The following is a 17,383-nucleotide window of genomic DNA, read 5'->3' on the forward strand; positions in this document are numbered from 1 at the left end:
TAACGAAAGCTGAGCGCTGAAGGATTGAACTGTGCTTCAAAAGGATTGCTTTTGAACTGTGGTGTTGGAGAAGACTCTTGAGAGTCCCTTGGACAGCAAGGAGATCCAACAGGTCCATCCTAAATGAAATCAGTCCTGAATATTCATTGGAAGAACTGATGCTGAAGCTCCAATACTTTGGCCACCTGATGTGAAGAGCTGACTCATATGAAAAGACCCTGGGCAAGATTGAAGGCAGGAGGAGAACGGGACGACAGAAGATGAGATGGTTCGATGGCGTCACCAACTCAGTGGACATGAGTTTGAGCAAATTCTGAGAGTTGGTGATGGACAGGGAGGCCTGCCATGCTGCAGTCCATGGGGTCTCAAAGAGTGGGACATGACTGAGTGACTGAACTGGACTGAACCGATATTATGAGTTCCTTATCTCTGAACATGTTTAAGTAGAAACAGGATCATGGGGTTATAACTAAAGAAATTCCTTCATTAGATCAAATGACCTCCAAAGACCCTTACACATCTGAGTTTCTGGTTTCATTTACTTTCCAAAGCATCTTGACACTATTTTTCTTCTGTGTTTCTATTATCTGTTCCTACTGCTGAGCTCGAACTTTTCAGTGCCAGAGTTTGGATTGTGTAGTAACCTCTTAATTGGTCATCCTGTCTTTCTTTTGTCTTCCAATTAATTTTAACAGCTTTTTGAGATACAATTTACATACCATTAACTTCACCTGTTTAAATAGTGTAATTCACTGGGTTTTTTTTTCTTTTAGTATATTTACAGGATTGTACTAGCATTACATGTACTAGTATCATAATCTAATCTTAGATCATTTTTATCACCCTCAAAATAAACCTCACACCGGTGTCACCCTCTTCATTCTCCCCTAACCATCAGCTCTAGCCCTAGGTAACCACTCTCAGTTAACTTCTTATGTAAAATATGGCTTCGCTTGTGTTGCCCTCGAACTGGGTCCTCCTTGTCCATATGATTAAGAAAACGTTTCGCATCTGAGGTTTAAATTTTTCCATGCTCTGACTTCAGCTTATTTTTCCAACTTTGACTTAAACCCTTGCACAGTCTGAATGTATAGTTCTTGCTAGGTCCACTTACCTCTCGTTCTTGAGAGTGAGAACAGGTACGTTATACCTGTTTTTTGGTTTCCATCATTCAACTATCTGAATCTGTCTATGCTTTGAGACCTGACTTGAGTGCTACCTTCTCTATGAGTCCTTCCCTGGGTTATTCTGCCTAAAATGAAGTTCTCCTTCGAACGTGAACTTTCATAGCACTTAGTATTATAAAGCCTTCTTTTGGTGTTTTATTGTATGCTATCGTGTGGGACCTCTTCTCTTGTGTTGTTCAGCTTTTTGTGTGTGTGTGTTGATGATAAACTTCTTGAGGGCAGGGACTGTGACCACTTTTCCCTTAACCCCTCTGTAGCTTAGCTGAGCATATGGATGTGCACAGAAATAGTATGTAAGTGTAATGGAATGAATAGTGTTGGCATTGAGCAGAATGCTGAATTTGGACTCTGTGACAGAGATTTCAAAGTCTTAATAGATATGTCCACTTTTTTTTTTAATTTTATTTTATTTTTAAACTTTACATAATTGTATTAGTTTTGTCCACTTTTATATGGCTTTGCTTTGTCTAGAGCTTGATACCACATTCTTTCATTAATCATTCAGTGAATGCTATTGGTGTACTCTTTATTCATTTCTCATAACCCATTCTTAATTTTCTTACTGCTATCATGCATCTGAATTCTCTGATCACTTTCAGCTCTGCATTATTTTGCTGTTTTTAGGACTTTCTTATGGTAGGTTAGTACATTACCACAGCTTTTGGGGACCAGTGTGGTCTGTTTGTTATATACTTTATGCAACTTTATTTCTATAGGCTGGTACTTAACCTCAGTCTCTATAGTCCCATTATTATATACTTCATGGTATATCACAGCCTGAAAATATCATGTTTTGAGAAGTTGCAGGATGATAAGCACTGTGGGAGACAGTTGCATTCCTCAAGTCACTTCATGGCTTGATTGCAAAAGTCGAATACTACTCTTGGTTTGAAACCATAGCAAGAACATTACTATGGTCTAAGTGTCAGGAGTTATACAGAAATGGATAATACAGGCATCTAGATCCTCAGGGAGTTCATGGTCTCATGGTAGAGACCAATTTAAATACCTAAATAATTATGACAGTGTTTTGAGTATTGTAGCACAGAAGTGGGTGCTCAGGATTGTAGCAGCCCAGAGGAAGGCTTGATTTCTTTGTCACCACACGTAATTATGGTTTAGGAACTGGAAGAGCCCCTGTAAGCCCTTTGAGGACAGGATACATCTTAACTGCTTTTTTTATCCCAGCACCTAGCAGAGTCCCTGGCATATGGAGGGTGATGAATAAATGATAAATGAGTAAGCCACCTGTTCTGTGCTGTCTACCCTCGTGGCTACTAGCCACATGTGACTGTTGAGTATTTGGAATGTGACCAATTGGAATTGAGGTGTCCTGTAAGTGTGAAGTGCTCCCCAGATTTTGTAGACCTATTTAAGAAAAAGGAATATAAACTATCATAATTTATCTGAATATATGTTGAAATGCTATTTATTTGATATATTAGGTTAAATAAAATATATGATTAAAATTATCTTGTCTACTTTTAAAAAATATGAAATAAAATAAAAAATAAAATTTTTCTTTTTAAAAATAGAAAAAAATTTTGTTACTAGAAAATAAAAGATTATGTATATGTCTTATACATCTTTTTTAATTATCAACATTTTATTTGGTTTATTTTAAAAATTTATTTTATCCATCTATTTTTGGCTACGCTGGTTTTCATTGCTCCTCATGGGCTTTCTCTAGTTATGGTGGGCTGGCTTCTCACTGCAGTGGCTTCTCTTGTTTTGGAGCACTGGCTCTAGGGTGCGCAGGCGTCAGAGTTGTGGTCCGTGGGTCAGTTGCCCCACAGCACGTGGAATATTCCTGGACCAGGGATTGAACACATGCATTGGCAAGCGGATTCTTAACACTGGACCACCAGGGAAGTCCACTGTATTATACTACTGATAGACTTTTCTGATCTCATTCAGCTCTCTTAGAAGAAATTATTTGATTAAGGTTACACAAAATAGCAGAGATACCCTTAAAATTGAGATCTTCTGTGTTGGATTTCCCCTTAGTTTAATTCTCTTTTCTATGCATAAATTTGCACAAGGTAAATACATAAAATTTGAGGTAAAATGGCATGAATTTGGTCTTGTTAAGGTCTTATCTTTGAACTTAATAATCATTAAGATTAATAGTCAAAAAGATTCTCCTTTCATATGTAAAGTTGATCTCCAGAAAAACCTGCATTTTCAGTTCTCAGTTTTTTCACACTTGGTACACCTATTCCCAGTTCTTCCTTGCTTTTTGATATCTATATATACACATAGTCTCTTATTTCATTCCTTCTTAATTTGTTTCTATTAATAATTCTTCAGATTATATTAACACTTTGTGTGTATTTGGGGGAGATAAGTCTTGGCTGGTGCATGATGTGTTACATAGAGAGCTGGTGGGTTTAGTGGCCTGTACATGCATTAATTATCTCACATAATACAGTTGTGAGATCTCAGGCTTCGAGAGGGTGGTATGCTCAAGGTCACATGAGATTATTATTGTGAGATTATTATTAGTAAGAATCTGTAATTCACAGAATAATACACAGAATCTGTAAGCTGGAATTTTATAAGATGGCAGGAGGCTTGGGAGTTTTTCCTACACATGGACAGACCTGTAAACATTGGGGAACTCTGCGTTCATAGAGCTGAGGACTAATATATTAGGTAAATGCCAGAAAAAAAGTAAAAAAAAAATTGATTCTAGGTTGTGTGAATATGTAGATAAGTATGCATATGTAAGTATATGGAGATGATGAAGGACAGGGAAGCCTGACATGCTGCAGTTCGTGGGGCCACAAAGAGTCTAACATGACTTAGCGACTAAACAACAAGTATACGGGGAAAAGAGACATGGGAATAGAGAATGAATTAATGAAACAATATCGTTGATTTTGAAGACTGGATCCCCATGCCTTCTTCTTTCCTGCCCTTTTCTATCTTTGCTTCCTGACTCTTCCCATTTTTGGTAGTGGAATTACTTACCACCCTTCTGTTTTCGTCAGTTCAACCCAATTCAGTTCAAGTCAGTATACCTAAGTCCAAACGCATATTCATTAATATGTTTACAATGGTTCTCTTTGGATAGAGAGATTTGGGGTGGTTTTAAATTTGTTTTTTATTTGTTCTCGGTATCATTTGAATTTTTTTTTTTTTTTACAGAAACATATACTAAGAAAAACAATTTAAAAAGAACAGAAAACTATTTTCACTTGGGAAAAAAATCAATATGCTTGATAGTTTTCATTCCAAAGTAAACCTTTCACCCTAAACTTTCAGAATCTCATACTTGTTCTCTGCCTTACCAGTGTCCTTTCGCCTCAATTTCATAGCCTCAAGGTGAATGGCTAGAGTAAGTCAATTCCCCAAAAGCCACTGCTACATACCCCATCTCTCTGTCACAGAGGTGAGATTTCTTCTGGAAGTAATGTTTATTTTTATAGCAAAGATGTTGAGTGTTTTTATTTTTTCTGATTGTTTTTAAATAGCAGTCGCTCACAGTGGTCACATCCTGCAAATATTTTTAAATGCTTTGAATCTAAACAGTCTACCTGCTGTGTTTGTGGCATAATGAAACCTTGGTTCTTGTCCAGCTTCCTATCTGATAAATTTCCTTCCCAAATTACCCAGCAAGGGGTAAATTTATTTGTTGTCCTAGAACCTTTGAAAAGTCCATGTTTTTCAATTTGCTTTTCATTATTTATTGACCTGGTTTATGTTCTTTTAAGATGCTAGTGATCAAAGGGAAGATGTTTATATTGGAAACCACATGCCTTGCCCTGAAAACCTCAATGGTTACTGCATCCATGGAAAATGTGAATTCATTTATTCTACTCAGAAGGCTTCTTGTAGGTAAGTCAGAGTACCTCCAGATCAGAGGTCAGACCTTTTTTCCATCTTTGGTCACTGCTCTGTAGCAGGCAATGAAATGTGGACTAAAAATATCACTAAAAGGTAGTATTTATTTGCAGTTGAGTTAAAAAAAAATACATTAGCAGCATCATTTGGAAAAAGCTGGCAAGTAATATGCAAAAAAAAAAAAAAAAAAAAAAAACCAGGTGTTTATTAGGGTTTTGAGATAGGCTTAACCTTTTTAATATTATGCTGTGTATTTTTTAATATAGAACTATACCATAGACCAACATTATTTTGATTTTTTGGCGGTCTGTCACAGAGTGAGTGTGTTAAGAACTGAGAATGTTCTTAAACTTTATGGTCAAGTTTCAAATAAAGGTTTTAATATATTTCTCAAAATAAAGGGATGGGGATTAGAATCAGGTGTAATGTGAGGGATGGAGACAGAAAGGGTGTGAATCTTCAACTCTGTGATTCCAGAGGGGTTGTGTAAATAGAGCTGAAACAAAACTAGATCTCGAATTTCCTGATACTCACCCTCATGGCCTTAGTGCTTTTGCTATTCCTTGTCTGTACTGATAACACTTCTTGCTGCTGCTTCTGGGAACTTGTCTTCCACCTCTGGTTGGTCTAGTTTGTCAAGGCAGTGTTTGCAAACACAGGGTGATTGGTCTTATTCTTCTCACTCCTGCCCCCTGCAGTTTGACTAGTGAATCTTTCTCTAAAGAAGTAAAAGAAAGCTTGTGAAATCAAGTCTTCTGGTTTCTCTGTTTCTTTAACTCCATTCCCCTGACTTCTCCCCAACCCTGCTCCCTCCCATTCTCCTCCTACTTAAAAAAATAAAACAAAACACTGTAAATTGTTTTAATGGTTATTAAGAGTTCTTTGTTAAGCTTTCAGCTTCCTTCTAATTGAATGGTTTCCTTGTCTTTGAAGAAGCTAACACCAGCCTTACCCCCCACCCTACCCCTTTGCTTGTACATTAAAAAAAAAAAAAATACAGCCATGCAAGGGAGAACAAAATAAAATCATACAGTGGATTCCTTACGCTTGTCTCATAGTGACATACATACTGCAATAGAAGTTCAGATCATGTTGACCTCTGAGCGTGGGGTGTCTTTTAAGATACCTAAAAGGGAGGGAAGGAGAGGTTGATGTCTAAGCCTCATGAACCTATTTGCAGGGCAGTGGAGATGCGGACATAGAGAACAGGCCTGTGGACACAGTGGGGGAGGTGAGGACGGGATGAATTGAGAGAGCAGCATGGCAACGCATATATTACCATATGTAAAACAGATAGCAAGTGGAAATTTGCTGGGTGACATGGGGAGCACAACCCAGTGCTCTGTGATAACCTAGACGGGTGGGCTGGAAAGGGAGATGGGAGGAGGGGTGGAGGGGTAGAGGGGTTCAGGAAGCAGGGGACATACGTATACCTGTGGCTGATTCATGTTGATGTATGGCAGAGGCCAACACAATATTGTAAAGTAATGATCCTCCACTTAAAAAAAATGATAATGGTACTTATTTCCTAGTGTTGTTAATATATGCAAAATACTTATCACAATGCGTGTTATGCAATCTGTATTTAATAAATAGCAATGGATGTTGATATTGACAATATTGATATTACTAGGCTATTCGAACTGTTAGGTTAGGGACTCTGTTTTGCTAACCATTGTCTCCCCAGTGCCTAGCATACGGCCTCTCCCAGTAGCTACTCAGTGAATATTTTTTGAATGACATGTGATGGTGGCCAACTCTTGCGTCTTCTTCAGACCAGAGGTGTTTCTTAAATGCTAAAGAATCTCTTTTCTGCATATTGTAACTCCAAAAAGCAGTTGATCTTTGTCTTTTGTCTAAGCATCTACAGTGTCCACAAGAACCAGGCCTTGGCATCACATGGATTTCTCCTGGTAGGTGTATTTGTTTAGTAGCAGTAAACAGGCAGGGATGAACACCCTTTAGCCACAGTCCTGTTATTAGGTTAAATCTTTTAGCATTATATCACCATTAATTTGTTTCTTTATTGCTTTTGTTGTTGTTCAGTCACTGCTCCGTGTCTGACTCTTTGCCTACTTTGTACCAAATCCTACATGGCCCTGGGGTCTCAAGTTCAAATATAACAGAGATCCAGCCTTCAGAAAAACTTAGTCTGGTGGCAGCAACTGACAAATAGTAATTTAAATGTAATATTATATGAAAAATGCTATCATACATAGATATACATGAGATGATTTGAGACTTCAAGAAAGCTCTTCAACCTTAAGTGGGAGGAGGGGCAGGTCTTATGGGGACATTTGTGCCATACCAGGAGATTGTCCTTTAATTAATTAATTAATCTGGCCACACTGCATGGCTAGTGAGATCTTAGTTCCCCAACCAGAGATGGAACCCAAGCCCATACAGAAAGCAGAGTCCTAATCACTGGACCTCCAGGGAATTCCCATGTCCTTTGTTTTAAAGACAGAAACCATTTAAGGATTTAAATAAGAAAGATACGGGCAGATCTGAAAGCCATCTGGGTAGCTAGGTGAAAAATGGATTAGAAGACTGAAGGTTAGGAGCCTGTCTGTTAGTGAGGAGTGAGAGCCTGAACCAAATAAAGACTTACAGAGGGACTGAGATGAGGACATGAGTTGTAGAGAGAAAACAGGTGGTGACTCCAGAGGTTTTGGTGGCTGGTTGGGTAAGAGGATGGGAATGTGGGAGTTGGTGGAGGGTCATGGGAGGAAAGAGTCAAGAGAGTCTCCTGGGTTTCTAGCTGATGCAAAATTGAGGAGGGAAAGGAAATAGAGGGAGGAGAATGGAGGTTTGGGGGGACATGATGCACTGAGCTTAATAATGCTTGATCTCAAGTGTCTGTGGGGCATCCACTTATCTAGTAGGCTCCTGGGTATCTGTGGTTTTGGAACTCATGAGACAGGTGCACATTGAAGATGTGTCTGAGAATCATTCCATCTTTAGCATTGTTGTTCAGTCGCTTAGTTGTGTCTGACTCTTTGCGACCCCGTGGACTGCAGCACGCCAGGCTTCGCTGTCCTTCACCATCTCCCAGAGCTTGCTGAAACTCTCGTGTCCATTGAGTTGGTGATGCCATCTAACCATCTCATCCTCTGTCATCCCCTTCTCCTCCTGGCTTCAATCCTCCCCAGCATCAGGGTCTTTTCTAGTGAGTCAGCTCTTCTCATCAGGTGGCCAAAATATTAGAGCGTCAGCTTCACCATCAGTCCCTCCAATGAATATTCAGGATTGATTTCCTTTAGGACTGACTGGTTTGATCTCCTTGCAGTCCAAAGGAATCTCAAGAGTCTTCTCCAACACCACAGTTCAGAAGCATCAATTCTTTGGCACTCAACCTTCTTTATGGTCCAACTCTCATTCGTACATGACTACTGGAAGAAACCATAACTTGGACTATATGGGCCTTTGTTGGCAGAGGTCTTTAGCGTATCCCATCTAATTCCTACAGCAGTCCTTCCACCCACAGGGCCTCCAGGTGATTAATCTCTCACCTTTTCAGTGCATATCCTCATTGCCTCCTTACTCAGCTTAATTCCGTGGTCAATCCTTGTAGTCCCTCCCTTGCTTCATGATGCACTCACTTGACAAAACTATCATCCTGGTTCGTTCCAGCTTCCCGCCTGCTGCATACCTACACCCACCAGGCTTTAACTGGTCTTATGCACCTTTATACTCAGCGGGCCCTGCATGCTGCCGGCAGTCACTCTATAACTGCGGTCCTTCATCCTCCTCTCCTAGATAAAATGACTGCTTTTACCATCCACCCTCTCTTCAGACTGTCAACACCTCCTCTCATCCTCACTCTCAGGTAATGATCTTGTTTCAAAGTTCAATGAGAAAACTGAAGGAGTATGACGAAAGCATTCACAGGCTTTTTACTATCACTGCCAGCAGTGTTCCCCATTTTTCTTCTTACCATATATTGTTTTGTTTATATATTTTTATACATTTATAAGCTACTTTTTATTTCTTTTATCTTGAAAGGTATTTCTCATTGTCACTTCTATCAGCTACGATCACATTTCTGTCCTTTCCTTTGTAGAAGAACTGGAAATAGTTGTCTGTAGTCTGTCTCCAGTTTCTCACTTCCTATCTCATGAATTCACCCCAATGAGCTTTTGCTCCCCAGCACTTCACTGAGACTGTTCTTGTTGCTAAATTCATCAGTCAGTTTCTCAGTCTCAAATGGCTTTTGAATGATCAGTGGCGTCCAACCTCCTGCATGATAGACATTCTTCGCTTGGTTAAGGGATTACGCTCTCCTTCCTCCTTTCTCCTTCCTCACTGGCTGCTTTTCTTTCAGCCTTCTTGCCTGGGTCCTCTTTTGCTTCCTGGTCTCTCAGTGTTGGTGTGCTGCCAGGGCCCAGCCCTGGTTCTCTTCCTTAGTGACTCCATCCAGCATCAGGGCTTTACATGATGTACGCTGATGACCCCCAGGCCACTCTCTCAACCTGGGACTCTCCCTCTCTGCCCTTTTGCACATGAGCATCTGACACCTTAAGCTCAATAGAACCTAAGCTAATCTCTGGATCTGCCCTCCCTCTCCTAAACCTGTTCTACCTCTAACTTCTCCATCTCAGTTGATGCTGACTCCATCTTTTCTTTGGTTTACACAAAACACCTCTGATATGACTTTGACTTGTCTCTCTGTCATACTCCACGTTTAGTCATTTCAGGTGTCCTGTTAGCTCTGTTTCAGAATATATCCAGCATCTGATGACTTCTCATCATCACTGCTACTCCTAGTCCAGGCACCATTTTTCCCCTCTGGCATTATGCGTTAGCCTTCCTGATTGTATCCTAAATAGTCTATATTCAACACAGCAGCCAGAGTGAGACTTTAAAATAAAAGTCAGCTCTTGGCTTTCCTTTGCTAATGCCCTTCCAGCGGCTCCTTCACCTCCCGAGTGAGGAGCCCTTCGCCAGGTGGGCCCCTTCACCTCTCTGTGTTGGTCCTCTCCTTCCCTTTGGCCGGCCCATTCCAGCCACACTTGCTTGGACACACCGTGCACTCATGCACCCACCTCAGGGCCTTTGCACTGATTCTTCTTTTGCCTGTTATGCTCTCCTCACACTTGTCCACACCGCAAACTCCCCGACCCCCTTCACATCTTTACTCACATGTCTCTTCCTGAAGCTTGCCTTGACCATCTTCTTTAAAGTTGCAGGGCTCCCTTCCTGGCCTATACCCGGCACTCATGATACCCCTTAATTCTTTCTCTTTGTTCTCTTTTAATTCTACCTTCTAACATAACCGTTTAATTTGCTTATTGTGTTTATTGACCCTCCCTCCCCTACTGGAGGATGAACAAGCCAGGGATCTTTGTTCCCTGATGTATCCCACATGCCCACCTCAGTACTTGGCACATGTCGGGTGCTCAGTAAGTAGGTTGAATATTCGAGTGAATGAGTCAGCCCACGAGGCTGTGGGCATGATGAGATTACCATGGAGGGTGTGGACATGAAAGAACAGGCAAGAGAGAACCAGATCCCTGGATCTGCCTTTAATCAGCAACAGAGGAAGTGTAGTGCTAACCTGGAATTTAATACTCCAGGTATTGGAGAGTATAATCCAATAGTCAGGTGCAGGAATGATGTCCAGGGGGACCTGCATGAGTGAAACATGGTCTGTACATTCTTTCTGATACTCTGACCTTTAATTTTTGAATTAAGCTTAATTGTCAACTGCGTATCTAGGACATTGTTATAGCTCCCTGTGGAACTATTTTTATTTCACTGAGCTTTGACTTTCGGCTGTTAGCCTGCCATGAAATATATTCTTTGAGAAAATCTTATGAGACTTCATTATATTGTTGAATTTATTATAGCTGTATTGTTGAGGATGATGCTCTCTGGATGAGAAAGTACCCTTTCTGGGGCTGGGGGACCAGGCTGTGTCGCTTGTGGGGATCTTAGTTTCCCGACCAGGGGTTGAACTCATGCCAGTGAAAGCCCTGAGTCTTAACTACTGGCTTGCAAGGAAATTCCCGGAAAGTACCCTCTTTATATGAGGACTTATGAGATCAAGTTCCCTTAAATTTAATAAAAATAGCAACTGATTTGTTTTTTAAAAACAAATAGTTGGTTTGCAGTATTAGTTTCAAGTATACAGCATAGTGATTCAGTATTTTTATAGATTATACTCCATTAAAAGTTGTTACAAAATAATGGCTATAATTCTCTGTGCTGTACAGTATACTTGTGGCGTATCTATTTTATATATAGTAGTTTGGCTCTCTTAATCCTGTACCCCTGTCTTGCTCTTCTTCCCTTCTGCCTCCCCACTGGTAATAACTATTTGTTTCCTACATTTGTGAGTTTGTTTCTTTTTTGCTATATGCATTCTTTGTTTTAATTTTTAGATTTCACAAAATAACTGGTATTATCAGTATTTGTCTGACATTTCGCTAAGCGTAGTATTCTCTAGGTCTATCTATGTTGGTGCAGATGGCAGAATTCCATTATTTTTATGGCTGAGGAATAGTCCATTGTGTGTATGTGCGTTTATCCATTTGTCTGTTATGGACACTTGGGTTTCTTTAGTATCTCGGCTATTGTAAATAATGCTGCCCTGAACATTGGGATGTATGTATCTTTTCAAGTTCGTGTTTTTGTTTTTTCTGAATATATGCCTATGAGTGGAATTTCTGGGTCATTAGGTAGATCTGTTTTCAGTTTTTTGAGGAATCTTACTGGTTTCTGTAGTGACTGCACCAGTTTACATTCCAACAATAGTAGTATGTACAAGGGTTCCCTTTTGTCCACATTCTTGCCAACATTTGTGATTTGTGGACTTTTTGATGATAACCATTCTGACAGCTCTGAGATGATATCTTAGTAAAATGTTGAGCATCTTTTCATTTAGCCATCTCTGTATGTCTTCTTTGAAAAAAAAAGTCTATTTAGGTCTTCTGCCTATTTTTTGATTGGGTGGTTTTTATGATAGTTATATGAGCTGTTTATATATTTTGGATATTGACTGCTTATCGGTAATATCATTTGCAAATATTTTCTTCCATTCAGTAGGTTGTCTTTTTGTTTTGTCTATGGTTTCCTTTGCTGTGCAAAAGATTTTAAGTTTAATTAGATCCCATTTGCTTAGTTCTGCTTTTATTTTTTTGCCTTGGGAGACAAATTAAAAAAATATTGCTATTATTTATGTCAAAGCGTGTTCTACCTGTGTTCTCTGCTAGGTGTTTTGTGATTTTCAAGTCTTACATTTAGTTTTGATCTATTTTAAGTTTATTTTTCTGTATGGCGTGAAGAAATACTCTAGTCTCATTCTGTTACATGTATTTGTCCAGATACTGTTATTCTTTTGAACAACTGGCTTGATTTCCTTTTGTGGAGATTGTATTTTATATCCGTGATTTTATCTCTTTCCCTTTTCCCCCTCACCTCTCAGCTCCCGTCCCACTTCTTTCCTTTATCCAGTGGTTTTTAGTATATTCATGGAGTTGTGCAGTCACTGCAGTCAGTTTACATTTCATCACCCTGAGGAAACTATGCCCTTTACCCCCAAATCTCCCCATCCTCCTGGGCCTTAGCCAGCCACCAATACTCTTTGTCTCTGTAGATTTATCTATTCTGGACATTTCATCTCAATAGATTGTATTCATGCAGTGTGTGGTCTGTGTCTGTCTGTCGTTGACTTAGCATACTGTTACACAATTTATTCATGTTGTGATGTGTATCAATATTTTGTTCCTTTTTGTGGCTGAACAGTATTTCATTAGATGGGTAATACCACATTTTTTAATCCACTTACCAGTTGAAAAATAATTAGATTGTTTCCACTTTTGGCTATTACGGATCATGCTCCCTTGCATAATTGTTTGCAAGTTTTTGTGTGGACGTGTGTTTTCATTTCCACTGGGTAAATGCCTAGGAGTTGCTGGGCCAAATGCTAACTCTGTATTTAACTTTTTGAGGAACTGCCAGAATGGTTTTAAAAGTGGCTGCATCATTTTTATGTTCCCTGCAGAATCCTTGCCAACACTTGTCATTTTCTGGCTTTTTGATTCCTGGTGGGTATGCTAGACATCTTATTGTGGTTTTGATTTGCATTTCCATGACGACTAATGATATTAGTGCTTATTTGTCATTTATCTATCATTTTTGGAGAAATGTCTGTTCAGATCTTTTGTCTATTTTGTACCTTTTCCCTCTTTTTGTTAATGAGTTTTAATAGTTTTTTATATACTTTAGATACAAATCTCTTGTCAGATTCATACTTTGCAGAAATTTTCTCCTGTGGCTTATCTTTTCAGTTTCTTTCTTGATAGTGTCCTTATGTACAAAAGATTTAATTTTGATTTAGCCTAGTTTAACTTTGTTATTGTTTGTGCTTTTGATGGTGTATGAAGAAATCATACCTCATCTAAGGTCATGAATATTTACTTTCTTCCCCCCGCCAAGAGTTTTATAGTTTTAGTTCTTGCATTTAGATCTGTGATCCATTTGAATTAATTTTTGTGTATGCTATGAGGAAGAGGTCCAACTCTTATTCTTTTATATGTGGATGTCCAGTTGTCCCAGCACCATTTGTTGAAAAGACTGTTCTGCATCAAATTATCTTAGCTCCCTTTCCAGATATCAGTTGACCATAGATGTAATGGTGTATTTCTGTGCTCTCAGTTATGCTTGTGATCTATGTATCTGCCAAACTGCCTTTTTGTCTGCTAGGAAGCTTAGAAACAGTATGGAACCTCTGGCCCGTGTCTGGGGCCCCCAAGGGTAGGATGTGTGGACTCAGGTTCCTCGGGCTTCCTGTTGCTGTGCTTTCGGGTTTCTTTCTTGCTATGCGTATGTGTGTGTTAGTTGCTCAGTCGTGTCGGACTGTTTGCGGTCCTATGAACTGTAGCCCACCAGGTTCTTCTGTCCATGGGATTCTCCAGGCAAGAATACTGGAGTGGGTTGCTGTTTCCTTCTCCAGGGGATCTTCCCAACCCAGGGATTGAACACGGGTCTCCTGCATAACAGGCGGATTCTTTTTTTTTTCTTTTCCACTCTCTGAGCCACCAGGAAAGCCCCTTGCTCTGTGTGTTTTTATTAAAAATTATTTTTCTGTAATGAAATGTGGGACATTAATAAATATTCTATCCTTAGACTTCTAATGTTTTATTAATCAGTTTTAACTGAAGGCTGGCGAATTTACACATTTCACTTCTGTCCTTCTGTCAACTAAAAAATGTGAGTTTTCTATTAAGTATTTTAAATGTTTCTCCCTGTCAAATTATCATCAGCTGATGTTGTTGCCTTTTTATTTACTCTTAATTGGAATTCAGATAATTTCTCAGATTTGTACCTACTTGACTGCTTAGCTCTGTTTCTGTCATTAACAACTTATTTTCATCTCTTCCCCTTGTTCTTTAAATGATTATATTATGTACACTGAGAAGCGTCTTGAATATAATTTGGTGTTACGTTCAGAGAACTGTAAATGTCTATAAAACTATTTATTCAGTAATCCCACTTGAAGTATCTAGCGTAAGGGATAACGCTAAATATAGAATGCACAGTCATCATAATATCCACCACACCTAACTCATAATTCTGAAAAATGGAAAATAGCCGATATGTCTAAAAGCAAGGAATAGGAATTGCTGTATTTTAGCCACTGAATGGGATATTATGAATCCATTTTTAAATGGCAGTAACAAAGACTGCTTAGCAGCTTTTAAATTAAAGTGATATGATGATGAGTGCAAGAAGCACTTTGTAAACTAGTCGTATCCAAAAGAGTGTAAGGAAATACAGTAATGGCAGTGTTTTTTCAGATGGTGGGAGAGTGCCTGATTTGCTGTTTCTGTTTATCATTCTTTTGTACGTTTTCATTTTAAAACCTGGAATTACTGAAATTTATAAATCTCACAGGAGTCCTTTTTTTCTTTTTCCCCCTTTTCAGATGTGAATCTGGTTACACTGGACAGCACTGTGAAAAGACAGACTTTAGTATTCTCTATGTAGTGCCAAGTAGGCAAAAGCTCACTCATGTTCTTATAGCAGCAATTATTGGAGCTGTACAGATTGCCATTATAGTAGCAATTGTCATGTGCATAACCAGGTAGGTAATGGCCTACAAAATACCAACTTTCAATTAGAGGTGGGTGGCTATTAAAGAATCCTGAAGCACTCAAAATAATGGGGACTTGACATCTACCAGTCTATTAGGAAGAAATCCTAGAATTAATTCTCTTAAGGTTTCCATGTAGGTCTGACCTCTCCCCATCGTGCTGCTTTAGAATTTGGTCACGAACTCATTCCCAGGGTTACAGGCAGATCTAGGCTCAGGCAGAGAAAGCCTGAGGGTACTCAGTGGCATAAAGGAATTTTGAGATCTTAGAACTGTGTGTCCGCTTTAAGCATCACCTTCAGGGACAGTGTTGGTAGCAGGATGGTCTGCACATGCGTTGAAGAGCCAGGCAGGAACTTTCTAAGTCCTGCAGAATTGACTGGGTCTTGTGCCCTAAGAATATACTTTATCTATAGTAAATACAAGAAGGGAAGAAATCAGAGGTTAAAGAAAACTGCTTTTTAAATATGTTGTCTTAGCATTACTTCATTTTCTAGAATACAGTTATAAGTAGTAAACTTTAAAATACTCTATCATAACTAAAACCATTGGGAGTTTATCATAACTGAACCCCAAAGTAAAGGACATAATTGGAGTGCAGTTGGCCTAAAAAGAGGTGTTTTCCAGGCTGAGTGGAAATATGTAAGTCAGACTGAACTGGACCTTGGAGAACTCAAAGAAAATTAAGTTTTCATCTTGTTCATCTTTATGCTTCTGAGTCTAAGGTCTTTTCCTCTTGCTTACCTCTTCCTACCTCCTTTCAGTTTGGTTTAGACTCCCATAAACATTATCTCTATACATTTCTGCCTTATTCTGGGCTGAGGGTTGGGCTATATCAAGTGTAGATATTGACAGGCCATAATGGATTTATGGCTCTTCTGTCTGAAGTCTGGGGAGAAGCCAGACCCTCTGTGGTCTCAGCCATCTGGAGCTAAAATGATAAATCTAGCAATGATGAAAAACTCTTCTCTGAATAACATATTTTTCATAAAATACAAGTGCTGAAAGCCAGTGGACTTTATTTTATAGAACAGATGATCTGCCCTTAGGCAAGACTACTGAATATGAAATTGGGCAGTAGATTAAAGTAGGGACATAATGTTATAAAAAATAATGACAGCAGAAAGAGAACATAGAAAAAATAAACCCACCATGTAACAGCAGGGCTGCCTGTGGCTGTGTAACATGGGCTCAGAGGTGAAGCAGTTTGCCTGTGGTCCTCCAGCTAGTAAGTGAAAGGGTCTGGATTTGGATTCGGTGCTGCCTGATTGCTAAACCATTCCTCTTGCTATGGAACCACCAAAAAGAGGGGGGTCCATGTTAAGTCATCTTGGGAAATACGTTTGCTAAGTATGATCCTCCTGTGGGATTGCGATTCAGACTTGATTTTATAGCAGTTCAGGGTTTTGCAACAGGGGAGGGACTTGGTGTGAATCATTTTCCCAGGGCATTAGTTCTGTGTGTCATCTGAAAAATTTATTGGAGAGAAAATGTGAGGTTTTGGAAGACCATTTAGGACGTTATTAGAGTAAAGCAGAAGTGGAATAACAGATGATTTGGAAGGTGAATGAAAGAAATAGGGTAATAAGGTAAAGGTAAGGAAAGATTTTGAGGCCCAGTGATTTTTAGTTCCTTAAAGATCTTAAAGATCAAAGGACGTTAGAGTCAGCAAGAAGTTGCTTTGTATTCAACCCCTTCATTCTAGAGAAGTGAGGAAACTGGTGCCCTAGGTTGGGAAAACTTCACCCAAGAGCAGAGAGATAGTTAAGCCCTTTTGTTAATCCTATCCAGCCTTTTGTCTAGCTCTTTGCCTCAGTTCTCACTGTGCCATAATCCTCAGCTACTAAATTATAGTTACCTTGCAGGTAGTTTTTAAATTAGTGGTGGTTGTGGTTTAGTCGCTGAGTCGTGTCTGTTTGCGACCCCATGGACTGTAGCCTGCCAGGCTCCTCTGTCCATGGGATTCTCCAGGCAAAAATACTGGAGTGCGGCATTTCTCTCCAGGGGATCTTCCTGACCCAGGGGTTAAACCTGGTCTCCTGCCTTGCAGGCAGATTCTTTACCAACTAAGCTACCAGGGAATTCAAGTTAGTAACCTCTAGTGTATATCCCATCACTCGAGTACTCTTGCCTGGAAAATCCCATGGACGGAGGAGCCTGGTAGGCTGCATGCAGTCCATGGGGTCACTAAGAGTCGGACACGACTGAGCGACTTCATGTTCACTTTTCACTTTAATGCATTGGAGAAGGAAAT

The 17,383-nt window shown here is 39.6% G+C and overlaps 1 protein-coding gene across 5 annotated transcripts in view; it reads left to right on the forward strand.

Annotated features, from left to right (window-relative positions):
* TMEFF1 (transmembrane protein with EGF like and two follistatin like domains 1) overlaps positions 1–17,383 on the forward strand; it is a 145,060-nt gene that overhangs the window by 77,143 nt on the left and 50,534 nt on the right. For 4 of the 5 annotated variants that reach the window (XR_011568169.1, XR_011568168.1, XM_019966644.2 and 1 more), the window contains exons 8-9: positions 4,904–5,027; positions 14,962–15,120. Coding sequence is in view for 3 of the 5 variants with exons in the window: in XM_019966644.2 (XP_019822203.2) it covers positions 4,904–5,027; positions 14,962–15,120 (283 nt within the window). In the remaining 2 variants the exon portion in view is untranslated. The remainder of the gene's footprint in view (positions 1–4,903; positions 5,028–14,961; positions 15,121–17,383) is intronic. The other variant, XM_019966646.2, reaches the window with a different exon arrangement.

Source organism: Bos indicus, chromosome 8 (assembly GCF_029378745.1).
Source record: "Bos indicus isolate NIAB-ARS_2022 breed Sahiwal x Tharparkar chromosome 8, NIAB-ARS_B.indTharparkar_mat_pri_1.0, whole genome shotgun sequence".
In the NCBI taxonomy this organism is placed as follows: domain Eukaryota; kingdom Metazoa; phylum Chordata; class Mammalia; order Artiodactyla; family Bovidae; genus Bos; species Bos indicus.